At 45.0% G+C, this 14,761-nt stretch overlaps 1 protein-coding gene across 1 annotated transcript in view; it reads right to left on the bottom strand.

The window, feature by feature from the left end:
- The window catches only part of LOC139247057 (mineralocorticoid receptor-like), a 206,670-nt gene that overhangs the window by 188,872 nt on the left and 3,037 nt on the right, over positions 1–14,761 (bottom strand). Inside the window, exon 2 of the mRNA XM_070871480.1 lies at positions 1,704–2,024. Within this exon, the coding sequence (XP_070727581.1) occupies positions 1,704–2,024 (321 nt within the window). The remainder of the gene's footprint in view (positions 1–1,703; positions 2,025–14,761) is intronic.

The raw sequence follows: 14,761 nt of genomic DNA, 5'->3' as shown, positions 1-14,761 counted from the left end.
TCAACATTTGCAATATTTGACTTTTGTGTCGGTATCTATATGGGTGCTGACATTCATCCAGGGACTGAGTCAGATGATTACCCACTCTGTATATACACATACACCTTTTGGAAAATATGGCCACCAATGAGCACCACAAAGTCTTAAAAAGGAAGAAAAATAATAAACGCTAGAAATCATGACGATTTTCAGATCCATCTATAAATTCACACAGTACATTAACGACATGGCTGTTCACTATTATTGCCACCACTCTGGCTTAATCCAAGTTTTTTCCCCTCATTATTATCAGCTTTGTGCTTTGGGACATGATCCAAGCAGGCAATTCATAAAGCAACAGATTTGTTCAAGGGAATTCAAAATCCTTTCAACAAATTAAATTTAATACAAGCTTGTCCCAACACAATGTTCTCTAGGATTTCACAAATCAGGCATGCCAGATCACAAAATACATTAACGATCAAGCTTACTTCGTTTTCGTACAATTGCCTTTAAATCTGAGAGTCTCAATTACACAACCAGCTATAAAAGCAACCACAGAGAAACAAGAGTTGGCAATGTTAAGATTTAGGAAGCACATCATCAAAACATAGAATGGGATTCATCTATAACAGTGACAATTACAGAATCAAATATATCTAACCTTATTAAAAAAACTATTGGGGTCAGGTACTGAATTTAATTATGAAGCCAATATTATTCAAATTGTCCCAATTTATGTTTATGAGTCTAATTTGGATCAATTGAGACAAAGTAGGATCAGCTATGGAAGTCTACTTAAGAAAAATTATACTTCAAAGCTCAAAACACCACTTTTCCACATGCATGCTATTATTTTTTACATATCCATACATAGTTTTCCACAGCATTACTCCAGTCCCCCAGCACTGTAGTCTGAAGGGAAGCATGGAAAATTATAGTGTTGATGCCCCTATCTTATCTCTAACAATCTAATGCAAAATGATTTATGAGCACCAGAAATCTGCAAAAAGGGATCAAGGCAGGTGTATTGGGATCAGGCCCAGGTTTTCACCATTTTCCTGGTGATTCCATCGGTCTCCTGCCATAATTTCACCGGCACACTGGCAGAAACTCCAAGGAATTTTGGAGCCATATATATTTGTGGTAATACATACTTTAATACCCAAGTTCTTGTAAGCACTTTGGGACATATAAATGCAAGTGTTGTTTTTATTGCAGGTGAATTCATTGTCACATTTTTTTAAATTTGGCACATTATGGTATGAAGAGAAAGGCAAGACAGTATTGTTTTTCATATCACATTATCTGAAAATTCAGTATATGTTTTATAATTGAATACAATTAGCGTGTACAGATTTGGGAACCATAAATAGATGATCAAGTTTAGAGCTAATAACTTCAAGTTCCTTCTGCGATTTACTCAGTGTTTCAAAATACTACTTTAGGCAATCATCATTTCATAAGATATTTTGATATATTTGCCTTTAGGTCCAGTTTTATATATATATAAAATATACAGATAGATAGGTAAATGGCTATGTAAATACCTAAAATGTAAGTGCTTATTTGTCGGAATCTTTTGTTTTGGAAAGGTAACATGATATGGGAAGAAATTGCAACCCTATCATTACAAACATAAGCACTAGCACGCATGCAGAAGAGACGAAAATGGCATGGATATGCATTAGAAGTGAAAGATAAATGTTTCCATGTAGTCCTACCTGGAAGACCTTTCGCCCACTTCACTATTCGAATCATCTGTTTCTCTGCCAGTTTGTTCAAACTGGACAGCAAGTGATTAGTTGTGTCTGCCTGACTGTTGTCATAAGATGCATAAACCACTTCAGGTTCAATGGCTTCAAGAATAGTGATCAGGGATGGGTTAATGTGTGGTGGCATAAGTGAGAAATGAGGAACAAGAGCAGTGCTTGTTGTGGGTTCTGGTAAAGGAGCAGTGAAGGTGATCCCTTCCTTGGGGCTGTGAGGTGGTTGCTGCTCTTCATGCAGCCCTTTCATCTTTCCCAGTTTCTTAGACTTCCGTGCTAAGGGAGAAAGAAAATAAAAATAACTTTTTTTTAAGGAATATTTAAGTTTTAGTTCAGCTTTAATACCAGACTCTGTACTTTTCTTCTAAACTTTTATACATGTATGTTTACAAAGATTTTCAATGTCATCTTGTGAATAGTACTGTGGAACATCTACTGAAGCTAAGAAAACCACTCAAAACATAACAGATATTAAATCTACAATTAGTTGCGCACTTTATCCTAAAATTGCTGCATAGGCAAAAACCTGTGTAGAAAAATGGCAGAGTGTGATTTGCTTCTGCTGATCAAGAAACGGTCTAATCCCACTGAAATTTTATGGCTTAGGCAAATTAACATATGACAATATCCCGCATCAGGAAGGCCGATCATTGGGAGCTCATCATGCGGTAGTTCAACCTTGTGTGATGCTGCAGGATTTAAAAGCAGTACACCAAAAAGACACATTTGCAACAGCTCTGAAAGCTTCTGCACAGAAAAATGTATATTATTTCTACAGGGAGTACACAAGGCCCCAGGTTCAATGCTGATAGTGCTGCTCAATGAAATTAAACAGAGGAGGGAGGTGTTAGGGTGGAAATTGCTCTTGACCTGATTTGGAGCCTGAAATGAGCACTGCACATGAAGCTGTGCCCCAACTGGAGGCCCGAGGCCCAATTTTAGGCTGGCCTTGGGCCTCAATAACATTAGCTGAGAGAGCTGCCTTCCATACTTTCACAAGCAGCTCGCTCAATGTAAAAAGATGCATTTTGGGCTGCTTGTCCAGCTGGCAGTGGCCCGAAGGGACCTCTTGGCGGCCATCAAAACATTAGTTTTGAAGATTTATTTTTGGTTCCTGTGGATCCAGGAGGAGTTGGAGTGCTCCTCCTCTCCACAGTATCCCTAAACGCACCCCCTTTCCTCGCCCTGACAACATGGTGGAGGATCCATCTCACAGCCAGCCTCCACCCTCACACTCACTATGTGGAGGAAGCATTACAGCTTCTTGAGAGAGAGGCAATCGAGGGAGGAAATGATGGGGAAGCAGGAGAACAGATGCCAGCTGCAGGTTTTTCCACGACATTCTGTTTCGCTTTCATCTCACCCTTTTGTACCATTTGTTACCAGCACATAGATCATGAAATCCATAAAATGACACATGAACTTAACTTCTCAGCAATCCATTTTAAACTCTCAGGGAACCAACAAAAAGGAGAGGAAGAAGAAGCAAGCTCCTCTGCACCCGGCTTTGCTAGCACTTCAGAGCATGTTGCCATCACTCAATTGTTCCCTCTCAAGTCCCAGTCCAGAGAAATCCACCTTGGTGGAATGAAAGATAGATGGAAATGCACTGGGACAAATACAGAGCACAAGCGAGCAGTTATTTGTGGTGGAATACAAGAGGGAAGAAAAATGCAGGGCCAGGACAAGGGGCCCTTCGGAGCTACAGCCTATTTCATGGTTCCTCCTTATAAAAGGATGCTTGCAGAACATTAAACATATTTACATAAGAACATAAGAAATAGGAGCTGAAGTAGCCCCTCAAGCCTGCTCCGCCATTTAATACGATCATGGACTTAGGTCCACTTCCCTGCCTGCTCCCCATAGCCCTTATTCCCTATCAGTTAAGAAAGTGTCTATCTCTGTCTTAAATTTATTCAATGTCCCAGCTTCCACAGCTCTCTGAGGCAGCAAATTCCACAGATTCACAACCCTCTGAGAGAAGAAATTCCTCCTCATCTCAGTTTTAAATAGGCGGCCCCTTATTCGAAGATCATGCCCTCTAGTTCTAGTCTCCCCTATCAGTGGAAACATCCTCTCTGCATCCATCTTGTCAAGCCCCCTTATTATCTTACATGTTTCGATAAGATCACACCTCATTTTTCTGAATTCCAATGAGTAGAGACCCAACCTACTCAACCTTTCCTCATAAGTCAACCCCCTCATCTCCGGAATCAACCTTGTTAAGTATCAAATAACTCCACAAGGCTAAGTATGGTGAGCTAGTTCAGGCATGACCTTACTCCAGTTCATTAATTCTCAAAATGAGGATTCAACATGGCTGCCAATATTATACACACGGCTTGCAGGTGTCTGCCAGTGACCATTAGGACTCCGACAGTCACGCCTTCCGGTGGCAGGTAAAACCCAGTTAGCATGCATAACATCATTCCCCCCAAAGTCTTAGGTACAGGTTGTATTTACAAGTTGAGACGGTCCGGGGCCTTCCGTTCCCTGGTTGATCTGCTCAGTTCGAACCCAAGCTTGGGTGAGTTAGTAGGACCATTGCTGCATTGCGGAGCAGTTTGTCTGACAGGACTGTCGGGGATTATAGTTTCGTCTTCGTGAATGACACAAGGGTCAACTGATGGTTGGATATGTGTTGGTTGGTCGATGATGATGTCATCTTCAATTTGTTCTGGGTTGTCTGTGAATTGCAGTTTGGTTTGGTCGATGCGCCTCTTGCACATTTGGCCATTTAACAGTTTGATGACAAACACCCCGTTCCCCTCCTTGGCCAAAACCGTGCCAGCAACCCACTTTGGACCATGACCATAATTCAGGACAAACACAGGGTCCTGAACAGCAATGTCACGTGATACGGCCGCACTATCGTGGTACCATTGCTGTCGTTGCCTTCTGGTTTTGATGTGATCATTGAGATCCGGATGTACAAGGGAAAGCATGGTTTTGAGGCCTCTCTTCATTAACAGCTCAGCAGGAGGGGTCCCGGTGAGCGAGTGGGGTCTCGTCCGGTAACTGAGCAGAATGCGGGACAAGCGGGTCTGTAGGGAGCCGTCAGTCACGCGTTTTAGACTCTGTTTAATGGTTTGGACAGCCCGCTCTGCTTGACCGTTAGACGCGGGTTTGAAAGGGGCAGACCTGACATGCTTGATGCCATTACGGGTCATAAACTCGTGGAACTCTGAACTGGTGAAACACGGTCCGTAGTCGCTGACAAGGGCGTCGGGCAGGCATAGGTGGCGAACGTGGGCCAGAGGCTTTCAATAGTGGCTATGGACATGCTGGATGACATGATCACGCATTCAATCCATTTGGAGTAAGCATCCACTACCACTAAAAACATTTTGCCGAGAAAGGGGCCGGCAAAGTCTATGTGGATCCTTGACTACGGTTTGGATGGACATGACCACAGACTCAGCAGAGCCTCCACAGGTGCGTTACTCAGTTGCATGCAAGTGTTGCACTGATGCATGCATGACTCCAAGTCTGAGTCAATGCCGGGCCACCAAACGTGAGACCTGGCAATGGCCTTCAACATGACATTACCTGGGTGGGTACTGTGTAAATCTCGCACAAATGTTTCCCTGCCTTTTTTTTGCATAACAACCCATAACAGACAATCAGACTGAGTGGACAATTCATCTTTGCAGTGGCTATAAGGCTTAATTTCATCCTGCATTTCCCTGGGAATGACAGACCAATTTCCATTTAGGACACACCTTTTTACGCTTAACAGCACAGGTTCCCGGCTGATCCAGGTCCTAATTTGGCGAGCCGTGACGGGTGACTCCTCACTCTCGAAGGTGTCCATGACCAGCAGCAACTTTGCGGGCTGCGACATTTCCACCCCGGTTGTGGGCAATCGTAGCTGGCTAAGCGCATCAGCACAGTTTTCAGTGCATTGTCTGTGACGGATGACATAATCATAAGCGGATAATGTCAGTGCCCATTTTTGGATGCGGGACGAGGCATTGGTGTTTATACCTTTGCTCTCAGAAAACAATGAAATGAGCGGCTTGTGGTCTGTTTCAAGCTCAAACCGAAGCTGAAACAGGTATTGGTGCATTTTCCTAACCCCATATACTCAAGCTAAAGCCTCTTTCTCTACCATACTATAGGCTCTTTCAGCCTTAGACAGACTTCTGGACGTGTATGCAACTGGTTGGAGTTTGCCTGATACATTGGCTTGCTGGAGCACACAAGCGACCCCATATGATGAGGCGTTGCAGACCAGTACTAACCGCTTACATAGGTTATGGTGTACCAGTTATTTATTAGAACATAGCAGGTTCCCGGCCTTCTCAAAGGCTCTGTCTTGAGATTTGCCCCAAACCCAGTCGTTACCCTTTCTCAGCAACATGTGCAAGGGCTCTCGCAATGTGCTCAAACTAGGTAGAAAGTTACCAAAATAGTTGAGAAGACCCAGGAACGAACGCAGCTCCGTCACACTCTGGGGTCTGGGTGCATTCTTGATGGCCTCTGTCTTCGAGTCCGTAGGCGTGATGCCATCTGCTGCAATCTTTTTCCCCAGGAATTCGACTTCTGGTGCCATGAAAACGCACTTGGAGCGTTTTAGCCTGAGTCCTACTCTGTCCAGATGACGTAGAACCTCTTCCAGGTTGTGCAGGTGTTTGGTGGTGTCGCGACCGATGATCAGGATGTCATCTTGGAACACGACGGTTCTCGGGACGGACTTCAGCAAACTCTCCATGTTTCTCTGAAATATGGCTGCCGCTGAGCGAATTCCGAAAGGGAATCTGTGGTATATAAACCGTCCTTTGTGCGTGTTGATGCACGTCAGTTTTTTGGACGATTCGACCAGCTCCTGTGTCATGTAAGCAGGGGTCAGGTCCAATTTGGTGAATGACTTCCCCCCCATTAGAGTTACAAACAGGTCGTCGGACTTGGGTAACGGGTACTGATCCTGTAACGAGACTCGGTTGATCGTTACCTTGCAGTTGCCGCAGATCCTGACCATGCCATCACTTTTCAACATCGGGATAATTGGACTAGCCCCTTTGCTGAACTCGACTGATGATATGATTTCTTCCCATTGAAGTCTGTCCAGTTCGATCTCATCATGTACAGAACCGCCCGAGCCTTGGACGGGTCTTGCATCCGGGTCTAGGTGGATCTGCACCTTGGCTCCCGTGAAGTTGCCGATGCCTGGTTCGAACAACGAGGGAAACTTGCTCAACATTTGAGCATATGAAGTGTCATCCACTGATGATAAGCTTTTAATATCGTTCCAGTTCCATTTAATTTTCTCAAGCCAACTCCTGCCGAACAGTGTTGGCTCATTGCCTGGAACGATCCACAACGATAAATCAAGCACAGCTCCATTGTACGATACCTTTACTGCCGCGCTGCCAATGACTGGTATGAGCTCTTTGGTGTAGGTACGCAGCTTCGCATTGGTTGGGCTGTTTGGGTCTTTTTGCCTCAGTGTCCCACAGCTTTTCGAAAGCCCTCTGGCTCATTATTGACTGACTCGCACCCGTGTCCAATTCCATGGATACTGGAAACCGATTTAATTTAACTTCCAGCATTATCGGAGGACCTTGGTAAAAGAATGTACCCCATACACTTCTTCGTCCTGTACCTCGGGTTGAGTTGCCTGTGCCGATTAATCCACGCTGGATCGATCATCCTCAGCCACGTGGTGTGTCGCAGCATGCTTGCTCGGTTGCGGACACATTCGCTGAAGGTACCCCATTGTTGCACAGTCTTTGCACACATATTGCGTGAATCGGTACTGATGGGCCCGATGATAGCCCTCGCAGTGCCAACAAGGCGAGATTTGATTCACCCCCGATGGCGGACTTTGAGCAGTTACAGGTCGTACGAACGTGGATGAGTAGGCCCTGCCATGTGTAGTTCTGCCTGCCGACGATATTATTTTATGCACAGTACTTGCCAGTGACTTTCAATGCTGGGAAGATATCTGTTTCGAATTTTCGTTCATGGACATGCATGCCTGGGCGATCGTGATCTCAGGTCTAGAGATTCAGCAGCTTTCGAAGGATGACCTCGTGGCCAATGCCAAGCACGAAAAAGTCTCACAGCATTTCCTCCAATGCAGCTCCGAAGTTGCAAGGCCAGCGAGACGTCTCAGGTCGGTGACACATTCTGCCACATCCTGGCCCTCGGAGCGATTGTGCGTATAGAAACGATATCTCGCCATGATGATGCTTTCCTTTTGTTTAAAGTGGTTCCGAACCAGCATACACGATTCATCATAAGTCTTATCCGTTGGTCGTGTTGGTGAGAGTAGATTCTTGATAAGGCCATAAATTTTTGACCCACAAATGGTGAAGAGAACCGTCCTGCGCTTAATTGCGTTATCGGTTCCTTCCAATCCGTTGGCTATGACGTACCGGTCGAGGTGATCAGTGAAATCCTCCCAGTCTTCCGCTTCCACGAATCTCTCCAAAATTCCAACAGACAAGGTTGCGTGAAAGTTCGAATTTTTAACTCGTCGCCAATTGTTAAGTATCAAATAACTCCACAAGGCTAAGTACGGTGAGCTAGTTCAGGCATGACCTTACTCCAGTTCATTCATTCTCAAATTGAGGATTCAACATGACTGCCAACATTATATACACGGCTTGCATGTGTCTGCCAGTGACCATTGGGATTCCGACAGTCGCGCCCTCCGGTGGCAGGTAAAACGCAGTTAACATACATAACAAACCTAGTGAACCTTCTCTGAACTGCCTCCAAAGCAACTATATCCTTTAGTAAATATGGAAACCAAAACTGTATGGAGAATTCCAGGTGTGGCCTCACCTGGAATACTGCATACAGTTTTGGTTTCCATATTTACTAAAGGATATACTAATATCCTTGCTAATATCCATGCTACTATATTACCCCCAACCCGTGAACTTTTATCTTGTGCAGCAACCCGTTGGAGTTCAGAAGGATGAGGGGTGATCTTAGAGAAACATTTAAAATAATGAAAGGGATAGACAAGATAGAGGCAGAGAGGTTGTTTCCACTGGTCAGAGAGACTAGAACTAGGGGGCACAGCCTCAAAATACGGGGGAGCCAATTTAAAACCGAGTTGAGAAGGAATTTCTTCTCCCAGAGGGTTGTGAATCTGTGGAATTCTCTGCTCAAGGAAGCAGTTGAGGCTAGCTCATTGAATGTATTCAAATCACAGATAGATAGATTTTTAACCAATAATGGAATTAAGGGTTATAGGGAGCGGGCGGGTAAGTGGAGCTGAGTCCACGGGCCAGATCAGCCATGATCTTGTTGAATGGCGGAGCAGGCTCGAGGGACTAGATGGCCTACTCCTGTTCCTAGTTCTTATGTTCTTATGTTCTTATGTTTATGTGGCACCTTGTCAAATGCCTTCTGGAAGTCCAAATACACCACATCCACTGGTTCCCCTTTATCCACCCTGTTCATTTCATTACATCCTCAAAGAATTCCAGCAAATTTGTTAAACATGACTTCCCCTTCATAAATCCATGCTGACTCTGACTGTAGCAAGACTTCCCTGCTTTTATACCCCATCCCCTTTGCAATAAAGACCAAGATTCCATTGGCCTTCCTGATCACTTGCTGTACCTACATACTAAACTTTTGTGTTTCATGCACAAGTACCCCCAGGTCCCGCTGTACTGCAGAACTTTGCAATTTTTCTCTATCTAAATAATAACTTGCTCTTTGATTTTTTTTTGCCAAAGTGCATAACCTCACATTTTCCAACATTATACTACATCTGCCAAATTTTTGCCCACTCACTTAGTCTGTCTATGTCCTTTTGCAGATTTTTTGTGTCCTCCTCACACATTGCTTTTCCTCCCATCTTTGTATCATCAGCAAACTTGGCTACGTTACACTCGGTCCTTTCTTCCAGTTCATTAATATAGATTGTAAATAGTTGGGTTCCCAGCACTGATCCCTGTGGCACCCCACTAGTTACTGATTGCCAACCCGAGAATGAACCATTTATTCTGACTCTCTGTTTTCTGTTAGTTAGCCAATCCTCTATCCATGCTAATATATTACCCCCAACCCCGTGAACTTTTATCTTGTGCAGTAACCTTTTATGTGGCGCCTTGTCAAATGCCTTCTGGAAGTCCAAATACACCACACCCACTGGTTCCCCTTTATCCACCCTGTTCATTACATCCTCAAAGAATTCCAGCAAATTTGTCAAACATGACTTCCCCTTCATAAATCCATGCTGACTCTGACTGACCGAATTATGCTTTTCCAAATGTCCTGCTGCTGCTTCTTTAATAACGGACTCCAACATTTTCTCAATGACAGATGTTAGGCGAATAGGTTTATAGTTTCCTGCTTTTTGTCTACCTCCTTTTTTAAATAGCGGCGTTGCATTTGCAGTTTTCCAATCTGCTGGGACCTCCCTAGAATCCAGGGAATTTTGGTAAATTACAACCAGTGCATCCACAATTCCTGCTGCTACTTCTCTTTAGACCCTAGGATACAAACCATCAGGTCCAGGGGATTTATCTGCCTTTAGTCCCATTATCTTACTGAGTACCACCTCCTTAGTGATTCTGATTATGTTTAAGTTCCTCCCCCCATATAGCCCCTTGACTATCCACTGTTGTGATATTGTTAGTGTCCTCTACTGTAAAGACTGATACAAAATATTTGTTCAGAGTTTCTGCCATCTCCATGTTCCCCATTACTAATTATCCGATCTCGTCCTCTAAGGGACCAACATTTACTTTAGCCACTCTTTTCCTTGTTATGGGCCCAAGTTTCCACACGATAAAAAACGGGCGCCCCTCCGAGCTGGGCGCCTGTTTTTTGCGCCACAAAGTGCGCCTAAAAAAACCCTCCGTATTCTCCACCTCCCTGCAGGTCCTCCGGCCCTCGGCGCGGCACAGCAGGAGCTGTAGGGGGCGGAGCTAGGACCCTGCGCCGAAAACAGTGCCGGGAGCTCTGCACATGCGCGCTACAGTGGGCACGCAAGTGCAGTAGCTCCAGGCGCCCGAAACTGTGTGGGAGGGGCCCGAAGCACGCAGCCCCTAGCCCTGGCCGAATGGCCTCACTGGGGCTGCGTGAATAAGGCTCCTCCCACGGCCAGCTCCTGCTTCCTGCCGACTCCCGCTCCTGCTTTCCGCCCCCCCCCCCCCGGACCGGACCCGACCCGACCCGACCTAGAACTTTGTACTGTTTCTTTTTAAGTTGCCACTTCATGGTGGGAGACACTTCAGTCACATAGACCTCGTCAAAATGGGGGATGATGGTTTTAGTAACCTCTATGTCTCCAGCTCCGAGATCAAGCACCCTGCCCATCCTCCAGTGTGTCCCCACCCTGAGCAGCTGAAAGAACTGCTCCTCAGAGAAGACGAGCTGCCGCTCCTGCTTCCTCCCCCCTCCCCCCCCCACCCCGACCGGACCTGACTCGACCCGCCTGTCGCTGCCGCTCCTGCTTCCCCGCTGCTCCTGCTTCCGCCCCCTCTCCCTCCACGACCGGACCGGACCCGACTCGACCCGTCTGCGTCTGCCGCTGCCGCTCCCGCTCCCACCCGACTCGACCCGACTCTACTCTCGCCCCCGGACTGGATCCGACCTGACCTCCCCCTCCCCGACCTGACCTCCTTCCCTCCCTCTCTCCCTCCCTCCTTCTCTCCCTCTCTCCCTCCCTCCCCCTCCCTCTCTCCCTCCCTCCCTCTCTCCCTCCCTCCCCCTCCCTCTCTCCCTCCCTCCCCCTCCCTCTCTCCCTCCCTCCCCCTCTCTCCCTCCCTCCCCCACCGACCCGAACCGAACCTCTCTCCCCGACCCGACCCAATGCCACCTACCTCTGGTGCTGGGGACGGGCCCTGCCCGAAATCTCGGGCCCGGCCCGTTCAGCCTTCGGTCCCGAAAGCAAACCGCTTCCTAAAGGCCTGCCTGAAGAACTTTCACACAGGTAGGAACATGGTTTATTTAATCTTTTCTTTGCAAATAAATGTTTATTCAGGTTGGATTTATTTGTATAATATTTGTATAAGTATAACTAAGGATTTATTGTAGAATTTAATGACTTCCCTTCCCCCCCTGCCTCACCCCCTCGTTCCCTATGCCTAATTTGTAACCTGCGCCTGATTTTTTAATGTGTAGAACAGGTTTTTTCAGTTCTACAAAAATCTTCACTTGCTCCATTATAAGTTAGTTTGGAGTACGTTTTCACTGTGGAAACTTTGAAATCAGGCGTCAGTGGCCGGACACGCCCCCTTTTGAAGAACAAATTCTGTTCCAAAGTAGAACTGTTCTACCTGACTAGAACTGCAGAAAAAAAAATGTGGAGAATTGCGATTTCTAAGATAGTCCGTTCTCCACCAGTTGCTCCTAAAAATCAGGCGCAAATCATGTGGAAACTTGGGCCCTATATCCTATAGAAACTCTTGCTATCTGTTTTTATATGTTGTGCTAATTTACTTTCATAGTCTATCTTCCCTTTCTTAATCATTTTTTTATTCATTCTTTGCTGGCTTTTAAAAGCTTCCCAATCTGCTGCCCTCCTACTAGTTTTGGCCACTTTGTATGCCTTTTTTTAATTGGATACCGTCCTTTATTTCTTTGGTTAGCCATGGATGGCTATCTTTTCTTTTACACCCTTTCCTTCTCATTGGAATATATTTTTCTTGTGAGTTGTGAAATATCTCCTTAAATGTACACCATTGTTCATCAACCTTCCTACATTTTAATCTATTTTCCCAGTCCACTTTCGGCAACCCTGCCTTCATACCTTCATAGTCTCCTTTATTTAAGCTTAGTACACTGGTTTGAGATCCAATGTTCTCACCCTCCATCTGAATTTGAAATTCAACCATGCTATGATCACTCATTCCAAGGGGATCCTTTACTAAGAGATTGTTTATTAATCCTGTCTCATTACACAGGACCAGATCTAAGATAGCCTGCCCCCTGGTTGGTTTCGTTACATACTGCTTAAGGAACCCGTCCCTTGTGCATTCTGTGAACATATTTGCAGGCACTGGGGACAGTCTCTGACAGTGTGCAGCAGGTTGCAGATCAATTGGAAGAGTATATTACTTGCATCTGCTGCACCCTCATGGATAACTTCTCCGCATTGCTGTCTTGGGAGCATGTGGCACCAGAAAACTGGAAGAATCCATTTTTTTATTGTACATGTATGAAAATCTTGGCTCAGGAAGATTTCAAACATAGTAATATTTAAGTAATGATTTCACCAAAATCTACCTATAATTCTTCATCACGTTTTATGGTCATATTTAGGAGCATAGTAGTCGCAAAATAATATCACAGGTAATTTAAAAAGGATCATTTGATAAAACAATAAATCAGACCCTGGAAACTGATTTAAAATATTTAGCAGATGTAAGGGTACAAGAAATGCACTTAAAATTGAAAGAGAAAAGCTCAGTTGATTCATCAAGCTTGTTCCTCTCACAAACCATGTAAACCTACTCAAACCATTTAATCCCGAATTAACTTTCTACACAAATACTCCCTGATTCCCAAAGATAATCAAGTGAAACTCCATAATATATCCATCTAGTCCATAAATGAACTGTGCTCTGCTGCCCTCCACAAATCAAATATTCCCCGCAAAAGTAGCATAGAAACCATTGTGTCCCATGAAATATTTATTTATCTCAGTCTCTGCCCATCCCTACACCACTGAATCCTATCTGTGCTTATTCCTATACTATTGAAGATAGTTATGAAGATAGGTTGTGTAGGTTGGGCCTATATTCATTGGAGTTCAGAAGACTGAGAGGTGATCTTATCGAAACATATAAACTAATGAGGGGGATCGACAAAGTGGGTGCAGAGGGAATATTTCCACTCATAAGGGAAACTAAAACTAGGGGACATAGTCTCAGAATAAAGGAGTGCCCATTTAAAACTGAGATGAGGAGGAATTTCTTCTCTCACAGGGTTGTAAATCTGTGGAATTCTCTGTCCCAGAGAGCTGTGGAGGCTGGGCCATTGAATATATTTAAGGCGGAGATAGACAGATTTTTGAACAACAAGGGAATAAAGGGTTATGGAGAGCGGGCAGGGAAATGGAGCTGAGTCCATGATCAGATCAGCCATGATCTTACTAAATGGCGGAGCAGGCTCGAGGGGCCAAATGGCCTACTCTTGCTCCTATTTCTAACGTTCTTATTCAATCCTGACCAAGCTTATCCCTATACCATTCAATCTTAATCATGTTTATTCCGATACCATTCAATCCTGATCATGTTTATTCCTGTACCATTCAATCCTGACCATGTTTATTCCTATACCATTCAATCCTGGCCACCTTTATTCCTATACCATTCAATCCTGTCCTGTTTATCCCTATACCATTCAAACCTGTCCATGCTTATTCCTATACCATTCAATCCAAACACATATTTATTCATTCAGTTCTTTTTTTTCAAGGATTAATCAACTGGTTTTGCTAGGAGTCGGTTCCATAGTATATATTACATCTGAGAGCAAAGAAAAATGTTCCTGATCTCTAGTGTCATTTAATACTTATGGGGTTGGATTTTCTGGTGATGTCCGCCTCCGTTTTTGCCCCGGAGGGACAGCAATGGCTGCGATGAGCTCTTGTAGGTGGGCGGTCAGCATCCATCGCCCCGCGGGAATTTTCGGGGCCTGTTTTGCCGGGAAACGGAGCAGTACCACTCGAAAGAGTTGAGCCAGTATGCAACGCCCCTTGTTACGAAATTGGCTCACTTTTTGAGTCCCGCCCGACCCGTATGCCCCGCAGCGCACCCTGGTAGGACCGCCTGTGAAAATGGGCGGTCCAACCTATACTGGCTGCGGTGAGCTAAATAATGCCGACCTCAGGTAAGTGTGATTGTTTTTTCTCTTAATTTTTTTTCGATTTATGTTGTGGTGGCGTGGACTATGCATTGGGAATGTTTTTAGTGATTTTTTTTCAAGTTTATTTTTTCTACGCAGGCCTCTCTCAGAGCACTCTCGAACCGGCTGTTTAGCTCGGGATTTTCACGTGCTCAGCCGGACTAGTGCCCTAAGAGAGGTGTACAATGCCT

This window comes from Pristiophorus japonicus, chromosome 2 (genome assembly GCF_044704955.1).
Source record: "Pristiophorus japonicus isolate sPriJap1 chromosome 2, sPriJap1.hap1, whole genome shotgun sequence".
Lineage (NCBI taxonomy): Eukaryota > Metazoa > Chordata > Chondrichthyes > Pristiophoridae > Pristiophorus > Pristiophorus japonicus.
This window is presented reverse-complemented; position numbering and strand designations above follow the sequence as displayed.